General features: G+C 44.1%; 1 protein-coding gene across 2 annotated transcripts in view; it reads left to right on the top strand.

The window, feature by feature from the left end:
* Positions 1-9,570: 9,570 nt before the first annotated feature.
* Gypc (glycophorin C (Gerbich blood group)) overlaps positions 9,571-22,553 on the top strand; it is a 35,129-nt gene continuing 22,146 nt past the window's right edge. Inside the window, exon 1 of one of the 2 annotated variants that reach the window (XM_074070496.1) lies at positions 9,571-9,695. In XM_074070496.1, the coding sequence (XP_073926597.1) occupies positions 9,671-9,695 (25 nt within the window). In that variant the 5' untranslated portion in view covers positions 9,571-9,670. Of the gene's footprint in view, positions 9,696-9,769; positions 10,035-22,553 lie in introns of those variants that run through there. The other variant, XM_020188028.2, reaches the window with a different exon arrangement.

The following is a 22,553-nucleotide window of genomic DNA, read 5'->3' as shown; positions in this document are numbered from 1 at the left end:
GAAACTTTATTGCATTTGAACTTGGAGATTTTTTTTTCATTTTTTTAAATTTTTTTTTCAATCCTTTCTCTGTCTCTCTAATGCCTGTTCAGCTTATTGTTGATTAGTACACTATCTCTCCCTGTTTATATCTTTGAAACTTTTTTGTTTCTTTGTTTTGTTTTTAGCTACTTGTTTGTTTTTCCCTTTTTCTTTAACTTCTTTGCTTTCCATCCCCTCACAACCTTCCATTCTAAATATCACTAGTGCAATTATTACAAGCCAGAAAATACATAATCGCACACAGTACAGGGGCAATAACAACACCAAGAACAATGACAGGAAGACAAAAAAAACAGGGAAACCAGTTTCAACAAGCAAAAAATTAGTACAGGAACCAGAGGGAAATGAAGAAAACAGATACTCAGATCCAGACTCCAAAAAAATGAAGATAAACTATGCCAAAGAACCCAATGAAGCCCACAGGAATAATTTAAAAGAAGACATACTACAGGTACTCAATGAGAATTTTATAGAGATGATACTGGATAGGGTCAACCAAAATGTACAGGAGACATTCAAGAAATTCCAAGACAACAAAAATAGAGAATTTGAAACAGCAAAAGAAGAAATAAGGGAAACCATAGAAACACTGTATAAACACCAAAGTGAAACAGAGAACATGATTAATAAACAGATAAATGAACTCAGGACAAAAATAGACAACATTAAAGAGGAAATGAACAATGGATCATTGATGAAATAAAAGAGAAAATTAAAAAGGTCTTGGAAGTCAATGAAAATGAAAACACAACCTACCGGAACCTATGGGACACAGCAAAGGCAGTCCTGAGAGGAAAGTTTATAGCCATGAGTGCATATATTAAAAAGACTGAAAGATCCCAAATCAATGACCTAATGATACATCTCAAACTCCTAGAAAAAAAAGAACAAGCAAATCCCAAAACAAATAGAAGGAGAGAAATAATAAAAATAAGAGCTGAAATCAACGAAATAGAAACCAAAAAAACCATACAAAGAATTACTGAAACAAAAAGTTGGTTCTTTGAAAAAATAAACAAGATCAATAGACACCTGGCAAACATGACTAAAATGAGGAGAGAAAAAACCCAAATTAGTAGAATCAGGAATGCAAAAGGAGAGATAACAATAAACACCATGGAAGTCCAGGAAATCATCAGAGACTACTTTGAGAACCTATATTCAAATAAATTTGAAAATCTTAAAGAAATGGACAGATTTCTAGATACATATGATCATCCAAAACTGAACCAAGAGGAAATTAATCACCTGAATAGATCTATAACACAAAATGAAATTGAAGCAGCAATCAAAAGTCTCCCCAAAAAGAAAAGTCCAGGATCTGATGGATTCTCTGCTGAATTCTTTCAGACCTTTAAAGAAGAACTGATACCAACCCTCCTTAAACTATTCCATGAAATAGAAAGGGAAGGAAAACTGCCAAACACATTTTATGAAGCCAGTATTACACTTATCCCAAAACCAGGCAAAGACACCTCCAAAAAGGAGAACTATAGGCCAATCTCCTTAATGAACATTGATGCAAACATCCTCAAGAAAATAATGGCAAACTGAATTCAACAACACGTCAAAAAGATTATTCACCACGACCAAGCAGGCTTCATCCCAGGGATGCAGGGGTGGTTCAACATATGAAAATCAATAAACATAATAAACCACATTAATAGAAGCAAAGACAAAAACCACTGGATCATCTCAATAGATGCAGAAAAAGCCTTGGATAAGATCCAACATCATTTCATGATAAAAGCTCTAAGAAAACTAGGAATAGAAGGAAAGTACCTCAACATTATAAAAGCTAAACATGACAAACCTACAGCCAGCATTATACTTAACAGAGAAAATCTGAAACCATTCCTTCTAAAATCAGATACTAGACAAGGATGCCCACTATCTCCACTCCTATTCAACATAGTACTGGAATTCCTAGCCAGAGCAATTAGGCAAGAAGAAGGAATAAAAGGAATACAAATAGGTAAAGAAACTGTCAAAATATCCTATTTGCAGATGACATGATCCTATACCTTAAAGACTCAAAAAACTCTACTCAAACTCTCCTAGACACCATCAATAGCTACAGCAAGGTAGCAGGATATAAAATCAACATAGAAAAATCATTAGCATTTCTATACACTAATAATGAACAAACTAAGATGGAATATATGAAAACAATTCCATTTACAATAGCCTCAAAATATCAAATACCTAGGTGTAAACCTAACAAAGGATATGAACAACCTCTTCAAGGAAAATGATAAACTTCTGAAGAAGAGATTGAGGAAGACTATAGAAAGTGGAGAGATCTCCCATGCTCGTGGATTGGCAGAATCAACATAGTAAAAATGTCTATACTCCCAAAAGTAATTTACATGTTTAATGCAATTCCCATCAAAATTCCAATGACATTCATTAAAGAGATTGAGAAATCTAGCATGAAATTTATATGGAAACACAAGAGGCCATGAATAACCAAGGCAATACTCAGTCAAAAGAACAATGAAGGAGGTATCACAATACCTGACTTCAAAATATATTACAAAGCAATAACAATAAAAACAGCATGGTACTGGCACAAAAACAGACATGAAGAGCAGTGGAACAGAATAGAGGACCAAGATATGAAGCCACACAACTATAACCAACTTGTCTTTGACAAAGGAGCTAAAAATATATGATGGAGAAATAGCAGCCTCTTCAACAAAAACTGCTGGGAAAACTGGTTAGCAGTCAGCAAAAAACTGAAACTAGATCCATGTATATCACCCTATACCAATATTAACTCAAAATGGATCAAGGATCTTAATATCAGACACCAAACTCTAAAGTTGGTACAGGAAAGAGTAGGAAATACTCTGGAATTAATAGGTATAGGCAAGAACTTTCTCAATGGAACCCCAGCAGCACAGCAACTAAGAGATAGCATAGATAAATGGAACCTCATAAAACTAAAAAGCTTCTGTTCATCAAAAGAAATGGTCTCTAAACTGAAGAGAACACCCACAGAGTGGGAGAAAATATTTGCCAGCTACACATCAGACAAAGGACTGATAACCAGAATATATAGGAAACTTAAAAAACTAAATTCTCCCAAAACTAATGAACCAATAAAGAAATGGGCAACTGAACTAAACAGAACTTTCTCAAAAGAAGAAATTCAAATGGCCAAAAAACACATGAAAAAATGCTCACCATCTCTAGCAATAAAGGAAATGCAAATTAAAACCACACTAAGATTCCACCTCACCCCTGTTAGAATAGCCATCATGAGCAACACCACTGACAACAGGTGTTGGCGAGGATGCAGGGAAAAAGGAACCCTCTTACACTGTTGGTGGGAATGTAAACTAGTACAACCACTCTGGAAAAAAATTTGGAGGCTTCTTAAAAAGCTAAACATTGATCTACCATTTGATCCAGCAATACCACTCTTGAGGATGTACCCAAAAGACTGTGACTCAGGTTACTCCAGAGGCACCTGCACACCCACATTTATTGCAGCACTATTCACAATAGCCAAGTTATGGAAACAGCCAAGATGCCCCACTACTGAAGAATGGATTAAGAAAATGTGGTATTTATACACAATCTAATTTTATGCAGCCATGAAGAAGAACGAAATGTTATCATTCGCTGGTAAATGGATGGAATTGGAGAACATCATTCTGAGTGAAGTTAGCCTGGCCCAAAAGACCAAAAATCATTTATGTTTTCCCTCATATGCGGACATTAGATCAAGGGCAAACACAACAAGGGGCTTGGACTTTGATGACATGATAAAGCGAGAGCACACAAGGGAGGTATGAGGATAGGTAAGATACCTAAAAAATCTAGATAGCATTTGTTTCCCTCAACGCACAAAAACTAAAGCACATACTTTAAAGCAATTGAGGCCAATAAGAGAAGGGGACCAGGATCTAGAGAAAAGGTTAGATCAACAAGAATTAACCTAGAAGGTAACACACATGCACAGGAAATCAATGTGAGTCAATGCCCTGTATAGCTATCCTTATCTCAACTAGCAAAAACACTTGGTCCTTCCTATTATTGCTTATACTCTCTCTTCAACAAAATTAGAGATAAGGGCAAAATAGTTTCTGCCGGGTAGCAAGGGGGTTGGGGGAGAGGAAGTCCCGGGGGGGGGCGTAAAGGAGTGGGTGGGGGAAGGGGGGAGAAAGGACCCAAACATTGTATGCACATATGAATAAAAAAAATAATGGCTGAGCGTATATTTATGAAAAAATTATTAAAGACAGGCACTGGTGGCTCACGCCTGTAATCCTAGCCACTCAGGAGGCAGAGATCAGGAGGGTGGTAGTTCAAAGCCAGCCCAGGCAAACAGTTCATGAGACCCTATCTTGAAAAAAGACATCACTAAAAAGAGCTGGTGGAGTGGCTCAAGGTGCAGGCTCTGAGTTCAAACCCCAGTATCACAAAATAAATAAGTAAATAAATAAAGAAGAAGAAGAAGAATTTGAGTTAGTTCTTCTAAAATTTTGGTAGAGAGGCTGGGGGCATACCTTAGTAGTAGTGTGTGTGATTAGCAGAAGACTTTGAGTTTGATCCCCAGCATGTCTCTCCTCCCCCAAAATTAGCAGAATTCAGCAGTGACATCACATGATCATGAGCTTTGCTTTTTTGGGAGAATTTTTGTTACTGATTCAACGTTCTTATTTGTTATTTTCCAGTTCAGACTTTCTGTGTCTTCATGGCTCAATTTTGGTAGGTTATATATGTCCAGAAATTTATCCATTTCTTCTAGGTTTTCCAGTTTGTTGATATAGCTGTTCATAATAGTCCCCAGTGATCCTTTTTCTTTCTGTGGTGTTGATTGTAATGTCTCTTTTTTCATTTATTTATTTGAGTTTCATTTTTTTCTTGGATAGTCTAATGAAAGGTTTGTAAATGTTGTTTCTTCTTTAACTTTTCAAAATACCAACTCCTCATTTCACTTATATTTTCTATTTTTTAGTCTGTAATCTATTTATTTCTGTTCTGATCTTTATTTCTTTCTTCCCACTAATTTTGAATTGGGTTTTTTGTTGCTTTTCTAGTTCCCTGAGAAGCACCATTAGGTTTTCTGGTTGAAATCTTTCTATTTTTTTTTTCATGCAGGCAATTATTGCTATAAACTTAAAGCATCTTAGCAGTGCTTTTGCTGCATTCCATGACTATTGTTATCTTGTATTTCTATTTTCACTTTGTTTCAAGAAAGTTTTAAATTTACCTTTGATTTCTTTGAAGACTCATTGAGCATTCAACAGCATGTAACTTAGTTTGCGTATATTTGCACAAGTTCTAAAGTTTCTTTTGTTATTAGTTTCTAGTTTTATTCTATTGTCTCAGAAGATACACAGTATGTGTCATTTATTTAAATTTTCTGAGACTTAGACTGTGGGCTATCATATGTTCCATCCTGGAGCACATTCTATGTGCTGATGAGAAGAAAGTGAATTCTGCAACTGTGGAATGACATACTTTGTGCACGTTAGGTCCATTTGATCCACTTGTCTAAATACATTGTCTCATGTTGAATTTTTGTCTGGACAATTTTTCTACTGATGAAAATAGTATATTGAACTCCTCAACTATTATTGCATAGGAGCCAATCTCTTCCTTCAAATGTAATATTGTTTGTTTTATAAAATTTGGTGCTGTAGCATTAGGTTGACGTACATTTGCAATTGTTTTCCTGAATTTATCCCTTGATCATTATACAGTCACCTTCTTTGACTCTCCACAGTTTATTTACATAAAGTCTATTTTATCTGATATAAGTATAGCTAATCCATCTCATCTTTGGTTTCCATTTTCTAATGGTTGTTTTGACTATCCTTTGTCCTTATCTTCTTCTCTTACTGTTTATTCTTGTGGTTTTATTCTTTTCTTTCTCTTTTGTGGATCTGCTCTTCTAATGGGTTTTATACTTTCTTATGTTTTTATGGCAGAGGTTGTCTTTATTTTGCTTCTAGATGTATGACTCACTTAAGCATCTTTGTAAGACTAGTCCTGTAGTGTAGAATTCCTACAGGTTTTGCTTATCTCAGAAAGTCCTTATTTCACCTTCATTTCTGAAGGATATTGTATTCTTGGTCAGCAATTTCCCTTCAAAATATTGAACATGGCATCCCATTCCCTTCTAGTCTGTAAAGAAAGTACTTCCTCTAAAATTAGACCAAGATAAGGATGTCTACTTTCATGACCTTCATTCAACATAGTTCTGGAAGTCTTAGCCAGAACAACAAACAGGAGAAAGAAATAAAAGACATACAAATAGGAAGAAAGAAAGTCAAATTATTCTTGTTAGCTCACATGAGTCTATATATAAAAAAAAAAAACCTGAAGATTCCACCAATGGCACACGTCTGTAATTCCAGCTACCAGGGAGGCAAAGATTGGGGAGATTTCAGTTCAAGGCAAGGCTGACCCATAAGTTAGGGAAACCCCATTTCAAACAGTAAGCCAGACATGATAGTGTATGCATGTCATCCCAGCTATGCAAGAAGCCATAAGTAGGAGAATCAGAGTCCAAGGCCAAAGCCAGGCAAAAAGCATGAGATACTATCTAAAAAATAACTAAAATTTTTAAAAGGGCTGGAGACATAGCTCAAGTTATAGAGTGCTTGCCTAGCAAGCCTGAGGTCCTTAGTTCAACTGCAGTATAGCCAGAGGGACAGAGAGAGAGAGAGAGAAATTTCACTAAAAGACTACTGGAACTGATAAAATCAGTAAAGTTACAGAATAAAAACTCAAGATACAAAAATCAGTCGCATTTTTGTACAGCAATAATGAACTTGCTGAGAATGAAATCACGAAAGCAAGTCCACTCACATTAGACACACACACACACACACACACACACACACAAATACCTAGGGATAAAATTAATCAAGGAAGTGATTAATGCCCAGAATATACAAGGAACTAAAAAAAAAACTTCTCAACAGCAACAACGATTAAATTAATATGGGCAAATGATTTGAACAGACATTTTTCAAAAGAGGAAATACATATATCCAAGTGTGTGGAAACATGCTCACCACTACTAGCTGCCAAGGAAATGAAAACCAAAACCACAGTGAGACCCCATCTCACCTCAGAAAGAATGACCATTACCAAAAAGTCAAAACACAACAAATGCAGGCAAGGATGCAGAGCAAAGGGAACTATTCTTAGGAATGTAAGTTTGTGTGGCCATTATAGAGAACATTACAGAGGTTCCTCAAAAACCTAGAAATGGAACTACAACATGATCCAGCTGTCCTGGCCCCCAATGTTTATTGTAGTACTATTCTTTTTTTTTTTATTCATATGTGCATACAAGGCTTGGGTCCTTTTTCCCCCCTGCCCCTACCCCCTCCCTTACCACCCACTCCACCCCCTCCCTCTCCCCCCCACCCCTTCAATACCCAACAGAAACTATTTTGCCCTTATTTCTAATTTTGTTGTAGAGAGAGTATAAGCAATAACAGGAAGGAACAAGGGTTTTTGCTGGTTGAGATAAAGATAGCTATACAGGGCATTGACTCACATTGATTTCCTGTGCGTGGGTGTTACCTTCTAGGTTAATTCTTTTTGATCTAACCTTTTCTCTAGTTCCTGGGTCCCCTTTTCCTATTGGCATCAGTTGCTTTTGAGGTATCTGCTTTAGTTTCTCTGCGTTAAGGGCAACAAATGCTAGCTAATTTTTTAGGTGTCTTACCTATCCTCATCCCTCCCTTGTGTGCTCTCACTTTTATCATGTGCTCAAAGTCCAATCCCATTGTTGTGATTGCCCTTGATCTAATGTCCACATATGAGGGAGAACATACGATTTTTGGTCTTTTGGGCCAGGCTAACTTCACTCAGAATGATGTTCTCCAATTCCATCCATTTACCAGCGAATGGTAACATTTTGTTCTTCTTCATGGCTGCATAAAATTCCATTGTGTATAAATACCACATTTTCTTAATCCATTCTTCAGTAGTGGGGCATCTTGGCTGTTTCCATAACTTGGCTATTGTGAATAGTGCCGCAATAAATGTGGGTGTGCAGGTGTCTCTGGAGTAACCTGTGTCATAGTCTTTTGGGTACATCCTCAAGAGTGGTATTGCTGGATCAAATGGTAGATCAATGTTTAGCTTTTTAAGTAGCCTCCAAATTTTTTTCCAGAGTGGTTGTACTAGTCTACATTCCCACCAACAGTGTAATAGGGTTCCTTTTTCCCCCGCACCCTCGCCAACACCTGTTGTTGGTGGTGTTGCTAATGATGGCTATTCTAACAGGGGTGAGGTGGAATCTTAGTGTGGTTTTAATTTGCATTTCCTTTATTGCTAGAGATGGTGAGCATTTTTTCATGTGTTTTTTGGCCATTTGAATTTCTTCTTTTGAGAAAGTTCTGTTTAGTTTACTTGCCCATTTCTTTATTGGTTCATTAGTTTTGGGAGAATTTAGTTTTTTAAGTTCCCTATATATTCTGGTTATCAGTCCTTTGTCTGATGTATAGTTGGCAAATATTTTCTCCCACTCTGTGGGTGTTCTCTTCAGTTTAGAGACCATTTCTTTTGATGAACAGAAGCTTTTTAGTTTTATGAGGTCTCATTTATCTATGCTATCTCTTAGTTGCTGTGCTGCTGGGGTTCCATTGAGAAAGTTCTTACCTATACCTACTAACTCCAGAGTATTTCTTACTCTTTCCTGTATCAACTTTAGAGTTTCTGGTCTGATATTAAAATCCTTGATCCATTTTGAGTGTAGTACTATTCTTAATAGCCTCAACCTAAGTGTCCACGGATGAACAAAGAAAACACAGTGTATGTACACAATGGAATATTACTCATCCGTGAAAGAATGAAATCTTGTCACCTACAGCAAGGAAGGAAGGAAGGATGGAAGGAAGGAAGGAAGGAAGGAAGGAAGGAAGGAAGGAAGGAAGGAAGGAAGGAAGGAAAATGGAAATGGATGGAAGTTGAACACATAGGTGAGTTAAATCAGACACAGAAAGACAAATACCACATATTCCCTCTCATATGTGGAATCTTCAGAAATCGATCTCAAAACGGAAGAGTAGAATAGTGACTACTAGAAGCTAGGAAGGGTGGGAGGCCAGAATAGAGGGAAGATGGACAACTGGTACCAATACCCAGATATGCAGTTTCTAGTGTTCTGCAACACAGTACGGTGGTTATATTCCACAAAAAGCTATTGTGTATTTTATAAAGAACTGAAGAGATGAACTGTAAACCTCCAAACACAAGGAAGCAATAAGGAGGTGGAAAGTCTAATCGCTTGGGTTTGATCAGCGGGCATTGTATGAATCAGAGTGCATTCTATAACCCTGCACTCAGGGGGCTAAGGCAGGCAAAATAGAGAGGTCTTGGCTCAAAAAAAAAAAAAATACACATAGAAAATTTATCCCATAGTTATCTAGAATTACTGTATGCTGGTTAAAAGAAAAGAAATTAAATTAATAAATATAAATGCCCTGTGCTTGCTCAGAGAGGCCACATAGCAGTGAAGGAGCAGAGCAGCCTGCCAACTTTCCGAAGCAGGTCTGCCCCTATTTGGTCGCCTTCTCTGAGAGTGGCAGCCAGGCCACTTTTCAGTGCCTACAGCGGGGATTCTCGCGACCTCTCTATCTGGTAGTCACAAATGGAAGCGGAAACCCAGAAACAATGTGAGTCTCGCGCAGGAAAGCTGGAGTGCAGAAGAGTTCAGAAGTGGGCGGTGTGTGTGTTTAAAAAAAAAAAAAAAAGGGTGGAAACTCCACCAGCCAAGTTGTAGAAAAAAATAAGAGCGGTGCAGGGCAGTGTGCCTATCTCGGGGCGGGAGCCCCTCCCCTGTGGCTCAGCCTGGCTGGGGACTGTGACCTAGGTGCCGCTTCCTCTGCCTTCGGGGTCAGGAGTCCCGCGCGCCCCCGCCACCGCCGTGTCCCGCGCTGGTCCCCTCCGCCGGCGGCGCCAGGACCCGTCGGCCATGAGCAGCCTCAACAACACGTCGCCGTCCCCGCACCCCGGTGAGTGCCCGCGTGGGGACCGTCCTGGGCCCACGCGGCCGCGGATACCCAGGGTCCCGCGTCCCAGGTCGCCGGCTGGGCTGAGCCGGGAAGGGGACACCCAGCTCCCGGGCCCCAGCCCCGCTCCGACCCCGCGCCCCACTTCCGCAGAGCCCCCGCGCGTCCGCTAGCTTTCTGTTTCTTTGTGGGGGCGATTGGTGAAGTGTCCTAGGCCACACCATGTCCTAGGAAAATGAAGAGGGAGTGGCTCTCAGGACGCGCAAGGACTCTGTTAACTCCAAGAAGGGGCCGCAGCCGTCCAGCCGCCTGGCTCGCTCCTCCTGGCCCAGGCAGGCAGGGACAGGCACAGATGTCGCAGGGGAAAACAGGAGATCCTATGAGAAGAGATTCTTTGTGGATGCTGGGAAACATCGCTGGGTCTCTCCTGCCTTCCTCTGCCCTTGGATTATTGCAAGCAAAGTTAAAATGTTTACACTTTAAAGGAATGACTTTATAACTTTTATACCTCACACTCAGTCCGATTATTGCACCCTGTCAGGAGGAGATACTCTGAGCCTCCGAAGTGATCCTTAACGTGATAATGATGTGGGTATTGAATAGATAGACTCTTTTCTAAGTCTTTGAAATGCAGGTGGTGATGAGGCCTCCCAGGCCCAGCCTGCTCTGAATGACAGCAGCTTAGCTCTGCAGGTGTTGTGCTCCATGCCATGTGCGCACAGCCAGCTCCTGTATGAGGCCTCTGGGCTGCTGGAGTGAGCGCTGGGGTGCCTTTAGGTGCACTTAAATGACTGGACACAGAGGCTGACACATGCCAAGGGATCCTAAATATCAGGCATTTTTATATTTGGAGCTGTGAGTTCCTGTCTATTAGTGTGTTTATGTGCATGTCTGACTTGAGCTCATTTCTGTGAGTATGCACTTTGTGTGTGTGTGTGTGTGTGTGTGTGAGAGAGAGAGAGAGAGAGAGAAAGAAGAACACGAACACGTGCTGCCAGGGGAATAGAAGACAGAAGCCACTGTGCTCATTTCACTGAGGAAGTGCAAGCTGCAGCCACTCCAGCTCTAAGAGGATCACCCACCCACCCCACTTCCTCCCCAACAGTCTTAAGGATTCCAGTTTCAGACCTTATAAACATCTCCTGTTGGACTGGTGGAGACGCAGCCCTTGTCGGCATACCATACCAGATCATCCTGCCGATTTGATTTATGACAGGATCCCAACTGTGGGAGGACCCTGGGGCCCCATTTCTTTCTGCTAATTCAGACAGGATGTGTCTATAGCCGGTCTCAGTTTATATAGCTGTAGCCGCTCCTCGGAACCAAGGTTAGAATGGAGAGGACCTGCTTCCCTCCACCGGGATTGCCCAGCCTGGTGGGACATGAATGCCATAGTTACTGCCAATGAGTCATGCACAATGTCCGTGCCTTGCCCTTGGGTTGAAGAGGTCAACACTCAGTGAGAAAACAGCCAGGTTTGGTAGCTTTATATAGAATTCGCCACCTCTGGCAGAAGCAGAGAGGATTGAGTTAAGTGCCAAATGAAATTCCATCTCAGCCATTGCTCAATCCCTCCATATATTGGTGGTGTTAGGAGTCTCACAGGGCTGGCTCAGTCAGCAGCTGGACCTTTCCCAGGGTGCCCTTGGTTGGGCAAGTATTTCTGGGACTTGCAAAGCAGTCTGGGAAGCAGACGGGAGTGGGGTAAGAGGTATTCTTGTTGGCAGTGGAGGGGTAAATCGTCTTACAGTGAGTAGGAAGAGGCCTTTCCACAGCAGTGAGAAGCTGGGCAAGCCAGGTGTGTTTGCATCTTTGGATGACTGATATATGTATCTGAAATCCCTTTTTGAGGCCTCAACCCAAACATATTCCAGCAACTGAGTGAACAATGTGAGGCCCAGCAAGCACAGGTTAAAAACCAAACCAAACAAAAGCGTTTGAACCATGAAGAGCTAATAACAGGAAAGAAGGACAACTTCTTCCCATCCTAAGGACAATGGCTTTATTGCTGAGAATTCTTCTGGAAGCATCATATGCATGTATAGTCATTTCTTACTTTACAAAACGGAACCTATTTTATATATTCTACTTCATCTTGCTTTTTTCTATAAGAATATATCTTAAAGATGATACCTTGGCATCATAACAAGACTCTTCTTGGGACGGCAGTGTATGAATTGTATGACTATGATGTGTACAGACTAATTTTTCAAACAGATACTGTGCAAATCCTTATAAGTTGAATTTTACCTGCATTTGATTGTATACTTTTAGGACAAATTCCCCCACCTGCAATTCTTATAGTGGGGTGTTAAAAACATGGGTACATACTCAGAAACTTGCCTCTAAGGTCACACCAGTTTCTAATGCTTTTTTGCCTCTGTAAGATTTTGTATCACTTTTTGGAGAAGTGCCTGTCAGAACCCCAATGTTAGTTTGCCTGTCAGTCCTTCCATCTGTGTATGTGAATTCAGGCCAGGCTTGCTATGGGAGGGATACAAAATACCTCAGGGCCATGGTTTTCTCATCTATCTGTGGAGGTGGGAATAACAAAGCTAACTTCACAAGAGTCACGTGGGGACCCAGCAGTGGTGGGAGTAGAGGGGATGGCTGTTAACGAAATTTATCAAAGCAGACCCGGTCTGCAGGCGCGGGTACTCTCAAGTCTCCAGTGGAGAGCTGGCGGTTGTTTTCTGCTTTTTGATAACATAACGACGGCATTAGTGCTTCAGGCCAAGCTATGGTAGAGCCTTGCTGGGTCACCCCTGCATACCTGGAATGATGGGCATTTTCTTACCTGTTTGGCAGAAGAAACACTGGAGGCCTAGCCTGGCCTGCTGTTCCCAGTTCTGAGGATAAAGCCAGGCTGTGCATGGAGGATGTCAGAGCCACAGCCCACCTGAGAGGGTCAGGGCACGAGGAAGTCTGTTGCTGGTGTGCATCGTGCAGAGGGCCTGCACGCAGCACTGACACATGGGATGGCGGCCACCCCACATGTCCTCAGCCAAACCTGCAGTCCAACCCGATCCAGGACTGCCTACCATCACTCCCTTTTCTGTGGTTAGATCTGACCCACCCTGGGCTGTTGTTCTGTTCCCTACCTGGGGGATTCCCTCATGGCCCCTGTGCATCTGCCTGTGCAGTTCACTTCTCCAGCTTCGAGCCTCACAAATGCATCCATCAGCCCTCTGGCTGTTGTGGTAACACCCCTCACCACTACACACACACACACACACACACACGCACACCAGCCCCCCCCACCCCCGGGGTTTTCTGGGTAACCTCATCCCACACATGCATACCTTTTTTTCTGTTGGTCAAGACCCAGTTTATGCATTTCCACCTCACGGAAAATTTTCCCAACCCTAGAAAACCACCAACTACAGACCAGGGGACACTTTGCAGCCCTGACAGAGTCAGGATTCTGACCTCCTGAGGTCATCTTGCCCCCTACTTTTGGGGCCTGGCCCACAGAGGCACTAGACAAACCAGTCAGAATGCATGGATGTTAGCACAGACTATCCTAAAGTTGACACTCTCGGGCCCGGTACCCTTCTCAAGCCAAAAGTCTGTTCCAAAGGCCAGAGTGCTTTTGAAAAGTCATACACTGAAATACTCAGCAGCTCCTAGGCCAGAACTTGGCATATGCTGGGAGGCCAGGAAATAATAAATTGGAACAGAAAGAAAGTCAAACTGAAACAGTCTGAGAACAGAGCAAAGAGGCCCCAGAAGCCACTTCCCACCCAGCATTGAGTCACATTCACGTCCTCTCCCTCTCCCCACCCAACCCCTGCCCCCACCCTCCTCTCATGGCCTGGGAGTTTCTTTACATCATTATATAATCTGACCTTCTGAGGGAGTACTGCCCCTGTTCTTAGCTATTATAAATTTTAATTTTGTACATTCTTCCAGAACAATGTTCCTGTACAGAACCTTAGCACTGGCAGAAAATGACAAAAGTCCCTTTCCCTTGGTGCTACCCAGAGCCCACCCCCAGGGTCTGGATTCCATCTCTGGGTTGAGGGGGTTGGCAGGGCTCTCACTAGACTTCCACTTTCCTCCATGGGGAGCCCCCCAACCAGGGGAAGGGTCTGCGCAGGCCCCCCACAACCCCATACCACACCCTGAGGTTCTAGTTCTTTCTCTTCCATAATACCACATGCCCTCATCTCCATTACTTTTCATACCCAACTCTTGATGACACTGTATTACAGTCCCTTGTTTCTGTTTTTCTCCTTCTGTGTTAAAGTCACACATACCCTGTCTCTTACTGCCAAACCACCATGGTCACACATGATTGATTTGGGGCTCAGCAGGCACACATTGACCACTTTCCAGAGCTGAAAAAAGGGGCTCCCATTTGGAGGCACTGGTTTTAGGCAAACCCTGGGTAGGGCTGCCTCAAGCATCCCACTGCACCTGACGCACCCTGCATTCTCCACTTTGCATGGACAGTACTGACTGGTATGTCCCTTGCTGAGAACCAGTGTCAGACACCCCTGTACCCCTTTCTCCTGCATGCACTGTGCATTTATAAGGGGCTTGAGTATCGGGCTTGAGTTGGAACCCCAACCCTGCCATTCTTCCTCTTGGGCCCCTGGACTAGAGAATCTTTACTTTTTATCAGCAGTCAATGGGTTCCTGTACTTTGGCACCTATACTCATGGGAGGAAAATTATATTTGCCAGATCAAAACCTGATACAACAACCATGCCTGCTGACTTTTGTGTTGGGCCCCAGTCAGTGGCCATACATAGTGGCGTCTGTGTCCCCTCCTCCCCCCACAGGCATCAGTCCACTTGGTGTGAATTCTTCTCTCATTTCAGATGCTTGATAAAAGCTACACAGCCTGGACAATGCTAGAGGCCTCAAGTAGGTTTTGTTCCCCCTCAGGGTTTTGTTGTTGTTGTTGTTGTTGTTAAAAAATCATGTAGCCCAAATACACTTTGTCAATGTGCTAGTGGCAGAGAGATTGGTAATACCAGCTAGTCAGTGGTGTTTGGAATCTGGACCCAATATGAACTGGCTGTGACCTTGGATACATGGCTGGACTCCTTTACATCCCATTCATTATCTAAGACAGGACTGGCCTCAGTGTGTGCAACCTACACATTCCCACCGGGGCCTGTCCCCAGGTGGTCCTGCCTTCATTTGGCTTCATGCTGTGCTGTTGCCATGTTGAAATTGTTCATTTTTCAACAAGGGATCCACATTGCCATCTTGCACCAGGCTCCCAAATTCTGTAGCTAGTCCTGATATTGTCAAGGGGATGATAGTAATCTCTATGTCAAGGGTTTGTTCTTGGGACAAAACGGTCTCTCAGAAAAAATTCCTAGCACCACACCTGGTCTAGTTGAAGATGATGCTTTTCCATGCCCTGGTCAGGCTGACTGTTCCAGTGTATTCTGAATGAGTGGGTGCTGGCTCCCTCCCCACAGCTCCACTCCCTCTTTGCTCCCCAGCCTTGCTCTATTTGCCCATTTGCCACTGAAAATTATATCCAAGGAAAAAAGACAGTCTAGCCATGTCCTGCAGAGTCCTGGACAAGGAAGGTCATCAGCCTGGAGGCCACCTCCTCCCCATAGCACTGGTACATGGCTCCCTCTGAGCTGGGAGAGCTTCCTCACAACACTGCTTCTTCTTGTTTTGTTAGAGTTGCTAGATGAGGTAGACAGCAGCCCAGAGAACACAGCAGCCAGTTTTCAGCCTCATACTCTAGCTGTATAGTTGGGCAAACCTCTTAGATTCCTCAACTCCTCAAAAATGTCCTCACACAGACATGGAAGGAACAAGGAGCTCATCTCTGTCTGCCCCTGCCTCATCTAACTCCAGCTGTGTTGTTCTTCATGGGGCAGAGTGGGCTTTTTAAAAACACCCTGTGGATGGATGTATGGATGGATGGATGTGAAGGCCCAGTCAGTGTAGGTAAGACCATGTGAGGCCCTGTGAGGGGAGCCGGGCCCTGCTTCCTTGGATGATGCTCAGGACTGACATGGTTTTTTAATTGCCTTCATTTTAGGAAGTTAATCTCAGCTATGGCTGAAACTTATGAGTGTTCCTTTTATTTTTTCTTTATTTTACAACCTCTTATTCTTTTTCACCAACTTTATACACCCTTCTGACCCCTCCTCCCCCTTTGAATTCCTGACTCAAAGCTGAGACACAGGCTGCACTTAACATAAGTTATCTCATTTCATCCCCCTGAGCAGCCCAAGGGGAGGTATTTTTATCTCTCTTTTGCATGTGATGATACTGAAACCAGAGAGGAGATGAGAGGGAACTTCTCAGCCAGGGCCCCTCACAGCTCCCCAACTTTTCACGAACCACACCACACTGAGGGCTGCGTAGGAGGGACTCAGCCAGACCTACCCACTTCAGGCACAGGGCTTAGGGCTCACAAACATGTCTTAATTCTTTCTAAAATCAGAAGGAAGAAAGAATCCTTTAAGGTCAAAGAGCACCTGCTTCTTATACCAATCGCCATAAAATATCATCATTTTTTTCAGGAACAATGGACTCCTAAATGCACAGCACTGAGGCCCATGGGAGTCACTGTGGGGCCTGGCCTCACTCACATGAGGCTAAAGGGCCTGGGATGCCATCCTTCCAAGAACCTTCCTCATCCTCCTCCTCCCCCTCTTCTCCTCCTCCTTCTCCTCCTCCTCCTCCTCTCCCTCCCTCTCTCTCTCTCTCCCCCTCCTCTCTCTCTCTCTTTCCCCCTTCCTTTTTCCCCCCTCTTCCTTCCCCCTCTCCCTCTTCTTCTCTGCACTCACTCCAGTCACAGCTCTCTCTCCCCCACATCACACATCACCATCTCTCTCTATTATTCTCTTACTCTTTTTGCCCTTTATTCTTTGGGACTTTTAAGCCACAAAATTAGTTTAAAATAAGTTTTCTCTACTCTGTTTCATTATTCCAAAAGCACTCTATGTTCTTTGTAGAACTGTATGTACATGACCAAGAGACAGGGTATATGGAAGATTCTTCTTAGGGAAAAAGATGGCTTGGAACTAATCGTGGGACACATAAGTGACAACTAGAGGGCAGTTCAAGGAAGATATGGGCAGAGGGTCCCAGTGGGGAGCTGTGCATGGACAGCCTGCAGGTCTCACTGAGCACTCAGGGTTGGGGCCAAGGTCTGTTTTGGAGCAAAGTCTAAAGCCTGGGTCTTAGCACAGGTGCACCAGGGCAGGTAGGGAACAGCATTTAGCAAGGGCACACTCTTTTCCACTCAGCAGGGACATATGCACGTGGTCCTTCACTTAATCCTGAAGACATTAACCACGTAGATGTGATGAATTCTAGGTTAGAAATGTGGCAGCTAAGGTCCAAAGAGGTCACCCTCCCAGAGCTCCATCAGCACTCTGCAGCCTTGAAGCCAGGTGTACCTCCTCCTCCACAGGACTGTCCTCTGCCATGCTGGTATGGGGCTGCCCTGATCCCAGGCCCTTCTGTGTGGCTCCACACAGCCCTGAGGTCACTCTCATGGCCTTGAAAGGAAAGGCCTTTCTTTGTCCACCTCATCCTTCGCTCTCCCTCACCTTCTCTGCTCAGCACCCACCTGGTGGCCAAGCAGCACAAGGGCTGGCCTGTGACTGTGCAAATACTGCCAGTGCAAGCCAACCCACTGTCTCCTGGGGGAAGCAGTGGACAGCTGCCTCTTGGGGCGACTGTAAGGGCACCAGGAGAGAATAAGGCCCCCGCCAATTCCTTGAATGCTTCCACCCCAGCACCACCCCTGCACTGGCAGCTTCATCAGATGTGTTGTATTTAAAATGCAACACATTGTAGGACTGTAGCTGCCACAGGACTATGTTTTATGCAGCACTTTGCCAGGCACTTCCAAGTTCACCTCCTCTCTTCATGCAGAGTATGCTGCTGTCTTTGAAGGCAGGTGCAGGAAGATACCAATTTTGAGGCCAGATCAGGCAATGTTAGTGAGAACCTATCTCAAAACCAAAACACAAACAAAGGACTGGAGGTGTGGTTCAAGTGGTAGAGTACTTGCCAGCTAGCATGCACAAGGCCCTGGGATGATCCCCAGTAATGGGGGAAAGTGGAGGAGTCTTCAGGTGAAAAGAGGGATGCTCAAAGAAGCTAAGTGATTTGGCAGAATTCATACAACCAAGTTGTAGTAGAGAGAACCAGACTGGAATGCAATTCTCTGCCTCCTTTGTGAATGGCTGGTTTGTAGCTCAGAAACTCATTCATCAGGTCTTGAAGTGAGAGGTACAGAGGATGGAAGTCAGGGGTCAGGAGAAGGAAGAAATGGTGATGCTGACCTTAGGTTCTACACGTGCACACACATATACATGTACATTTGCATGCACACACACACACATGGGTGCGCATGTGTACATATGCATACGTGCATTATACATAACATACATACATCTGTATGCACACACATACAGATGTTCCTCCCCCTTTGCATTCCTCAGCAACGGACAGGTGTCAGTCCAGGTCTGGGCATCTGATTTGGCCTATATTAGGGCAGACAGACAGGCATTTGGCCATGGGTCCACCTTACCTCGCAGAGGTAAAAACCAAAGTGAGAAATGCTGTCAGCAGAATCTCAGGCCTAGGCCATCGGATGCCCAGTGCCTCTGAAACTGTTCTGCTCCACTGTTTTTGGAGACACTGCTCTCATTTAGAATATGTGCTATGTGCCTGGCTACCTGCAGTGTGCTCCATTCCTAATAGCCTCCTGTTACAGCTTTAATCTCACCCAAGGTTAGTGCAGCATTCGAGCCCAAGAGACAGAGTGGGGCATGAAGACACGGAGAATTCAGCCATGTTGCTTTGGTGATTTCGGATCAGCACTGCCTCCCCCTTGAACATATGCTCAGGCTATAATAAAGACAACAAAGATGGCCTCCTTTCTGGCAGGTTATCTGTGCCCACAACCACAACCCAGTAGTTAAGTACTTGAGTGGCTTTCCGGATATGTCTCCTATACATGTCCTTCTTTATTCCCACCCTGTCATATGACCTGGAGTATTCTTATATATCCCAAGACTGCAGGGACCCCTTGGGAAGCAGGTGGCATGAGTCTTGAGCCTTTGGTTTTCTGTTCACCTAGAGCAAATTCAGGCCAGAGCACTGTACCCCAATATGACATATGTTGACTTTAATGCAGAGTCCCCACTGTGTGCGGGCTCTGCCCAGGAGACAGAAGACGACACAAGGGCTGATGTCAAAAAGGTCTTCATTCTTGCTAGGGGGTACAGAACCAAGAAAATCAGAGGAAAAAAAGTCTACACACCAGCATCATCCAGACATGGTGCAGCAAGCCACTTTCCCTGCTTCACTCAGTCCCACATGACACAGCCAGTCTCCTCTGCCACAAACGCCACATATCCTTCAACTTTCCAAAGAAGTAACTCTCATCTGAGGTAGGACACACACACACACACAAATAGTGTTACAACTACAAATCTCCATTGTAATTATTTTTGTTATATTTAGCAGAATGACAACTTTACAAAATTAATTCTTAGGTGAAGTTCAGACACACAATAGACAAAAGCCCATCTGGTCCAGCTGACTGGGGTATGGGGTTTGGGACCACACCATGAGGGTTCTTGTAATGGAGCCCTCCTGAGACAAGTTTGAAAACTGCCTGGGGCCTCCCAAACCAGAGCAATAACTGAGGTATAGTCACTGCTGCTGTCAACAAGGATCTTAGAAGATCCTTCTTGATTAGCTGTTTCTACAAGGTAAAATTGTAAAATGCTCCCCTTGTGATTAAAGGTTTCCCTGTAGCCAGACTACAATGAACAGTCATTTCTCATTACCAATTATTCCGTGAGAAAGTTCTTATCAACCTGAGGGATCCTAGGTTCAGATTCCATGGGGAAAAGCTGGAAAGTTGGAAAAGAAATTGCATAGAAACTTTAGTCTAAAGCAGTTACCCACAAGTACTTATTAATCAGCTCAGGCATCCCTGGTTCCATCATTAGAAACGTGAAGGGTGGGCCCACCCTGACATGATACTTGGAACTGAGAGGAAACAAAGATAGTGTGAGATCCAGTCCCTACCCTCAAAGCTTTGTTTTCTTGAAACAGCAAGGCACACACCACGGCAGGAATAAAAAGCATCCAGTTCTCCTGGTGAGAAATATCGTACCATACAAACTCAGCTTTTGGGTCAAATTGCTTATGACTTAGCAGCTAAGTAGATAACCAGATATTTAAAGGATAACTTCAAGTAGTTAACTCCCCTCATGTAAACTGGTACCTTTTTAGTTAATAGTAAACTATAGTGACTATAGCTCACTTAACTATATCGCTTAAGTGGAGATAGCCTTAGCTGGCTGGATTAAAATCTTGTGCTGGAAAAAATAAGTTGTCAATCACTGTTGACAGTTGAGAATGCTGTAATGCTAAGGAATGACGTCAAATAGAAAGAACAGTGCCAATGTACAGAGCCCTCACGCTGTGCAGAGGAGGCCAGGCCTTAGTGAGCACTACGCACATGTGACCTAGCAGCATTCATTGTTTTCCATCATCCTGTACTGTGGGCGGATGCTGTGGGAGGAGCCCCAACTTCAGGCACAGAACACCACAGTTAGTGTCAGGGCTGTGCTCTAACTGTGGCCTAGACCATCTTACAAAGCTGGCCCTCGTGTGCAGGAAATGAGGCGTTTCAGGGGAGAACAACGTCTTCATTCACAAGGTGTTGGAAGAAAGTTGGTTCAAATAGGCTAAGTACATCTATTTATATCACGCTTTGGTAATTACTCCTGGGTCATTTCCTATTTAAGAATCCTGGAGCCTCTGAATGTATCCTTTTTGGAACAGACTATTTTTAAACAGTTTATTTGAATGAAATGATGTTTGTCCCTCACTGAAAAGACAATGCTGGGAGAAGTCAAAATGCATCTTTGAGGACACTGTGGTCACGTGGGTGAAATCCACACTGTCCCTCAGAGTACAGGCATTCAGACAGCCAGTGTTTGTCTCCTTGGCACTTCTGTACCTTTTTATTCTATTCATTATCTCCTCAAAGGCCTTGGGTCCTCTGTGTCCAGAACAATTATCTGAGTTCCTAGCCACAGCTTACCTTCCTTGTCCCAGGGATATGGGAACAGAGGAGTGACTGACTCTAGGGCAATGAAAAGCTGACCTCCCTACCCTGCCTCCTGCCCCGGGGAACCCTGATGTTTCCCAAGATGGTTCTGCTGTGAGCTCCCTGTGTGTGGAGCCCTCCCCAGGGGCAGATGAGTTCTCTACCCAGTGCATGGTGTCCCCTTCTGAGATACCCATGCTGCAGCAGGATGCTGCCCAGAGCTCCTCCTGCCTGCCTGGGCCAAGTCCTCCGTTCAGCCAGGCTATGGCCACTTGGCTAGACTTTGCCTAATACCCCAATGCACCCATGGCTCAGGATCCCCTGGAAAGTACATCTGCCAGAGAGGAAAGTTCAGGGCCCAGACAGAGCCACCACATGCACCCCAGCAGTCACGGGTGTGACCCTATCACTGACCAGTGAGGGTGGCCATGGCATACTGGCCTTGCTCTTTTTGGCCTCTGCATTCCCAGATGAGTAATGCCTGTGTCCTTACAACTTCACAGCTGTTCAAATTAGGCAGGGCAAACTGCAGAAGGGGCTGAGGAGATGGGACAGAGCATGTGTGCGTTCTAACAGCACCACAAGCTTTGAGTGAGACCAACCTGGGTAAAAGGAACACTTCTGGCCACTCTGTCCCTAAGGGCACCTACCATGAAAAGGCACAGGCGAGGACTCAGGCCTAGCACAGGGTACACACTCAGTGGGAGTTTCCCTGAGAGGCAAGAGACATGGAGCCTTAACCCAGAGGTCTGCAAACTAAGGGCCACAGGCCAAATCCAGCCACTGCCTGTGTTTATAAAGTTTTATTGGCACACAGCTGCCTGCTTCATTTACATGCTAGCATGGCCAAAAGTAAATCGCTTCCACAGGTCCATTTACTCTCTGGACCTGTATAGAAAAAGTTAAACCAACAGAGACTCTCCAATGGCACAACTTCTAGACCAAGAGCCTCTCTGGTCCATGATAGCCAATCTCCAGGAACACCAGCCTCCGGGAAGCCAAGAGCAGTCAGGGTGCAGGTTGCAGTCTGGAGGCCTGCTCAGGTAGGGTCCATTTGACCTTGGTTCGCCTTACCTGCCCTGCCTTGCCTGACTGCCAGGGAAGGGCTTTCTTGTCCCTTTCTTCAAGTCCTCCCATCACCAATCTGTGAGTACAAGTACTGAGGTTCTGCTGTCACCCTTCAGAAGACCATCACCTTCCCTCACCTGGGCAGGTGTGGGAAGAGCCAGAGCAGGTACACAGCATGTCAGACAGGCTCACCCTGAGCCCTACAGCCAGGAGTGGGCCAGCTCACTCCTGTGTTCAGAAAATGGTACTTGGCACCCCACATAGGCAAGGGAAGTGACCTTTGCACATGGCAGGTGTTAAGCAGGCATGCTGCACATTTTCTGATTAAAACTACTCCCACCCAGGGGGCTGTCACCAGATGTGGAGGTAGAGATTCAGGAGTT

This window comes from Castor canadensis, chromosome 4, assembly GCF_047511655.1.
Source record: "Castor canadensis chromosome 4, mCasCan1.hap1v2, whole genome shotgun sequence".
Classification (NCBI taxonomy): Eukaryota; Metazoa; Chordata; class Mammalia; order Rodentia; family Castoridae; genus Castor; species Castor canadensis.
Note: the sequence above shows the minus strand (reverse complement) of the source record. Positions and strands in the feature narration are given on the sequence as shown.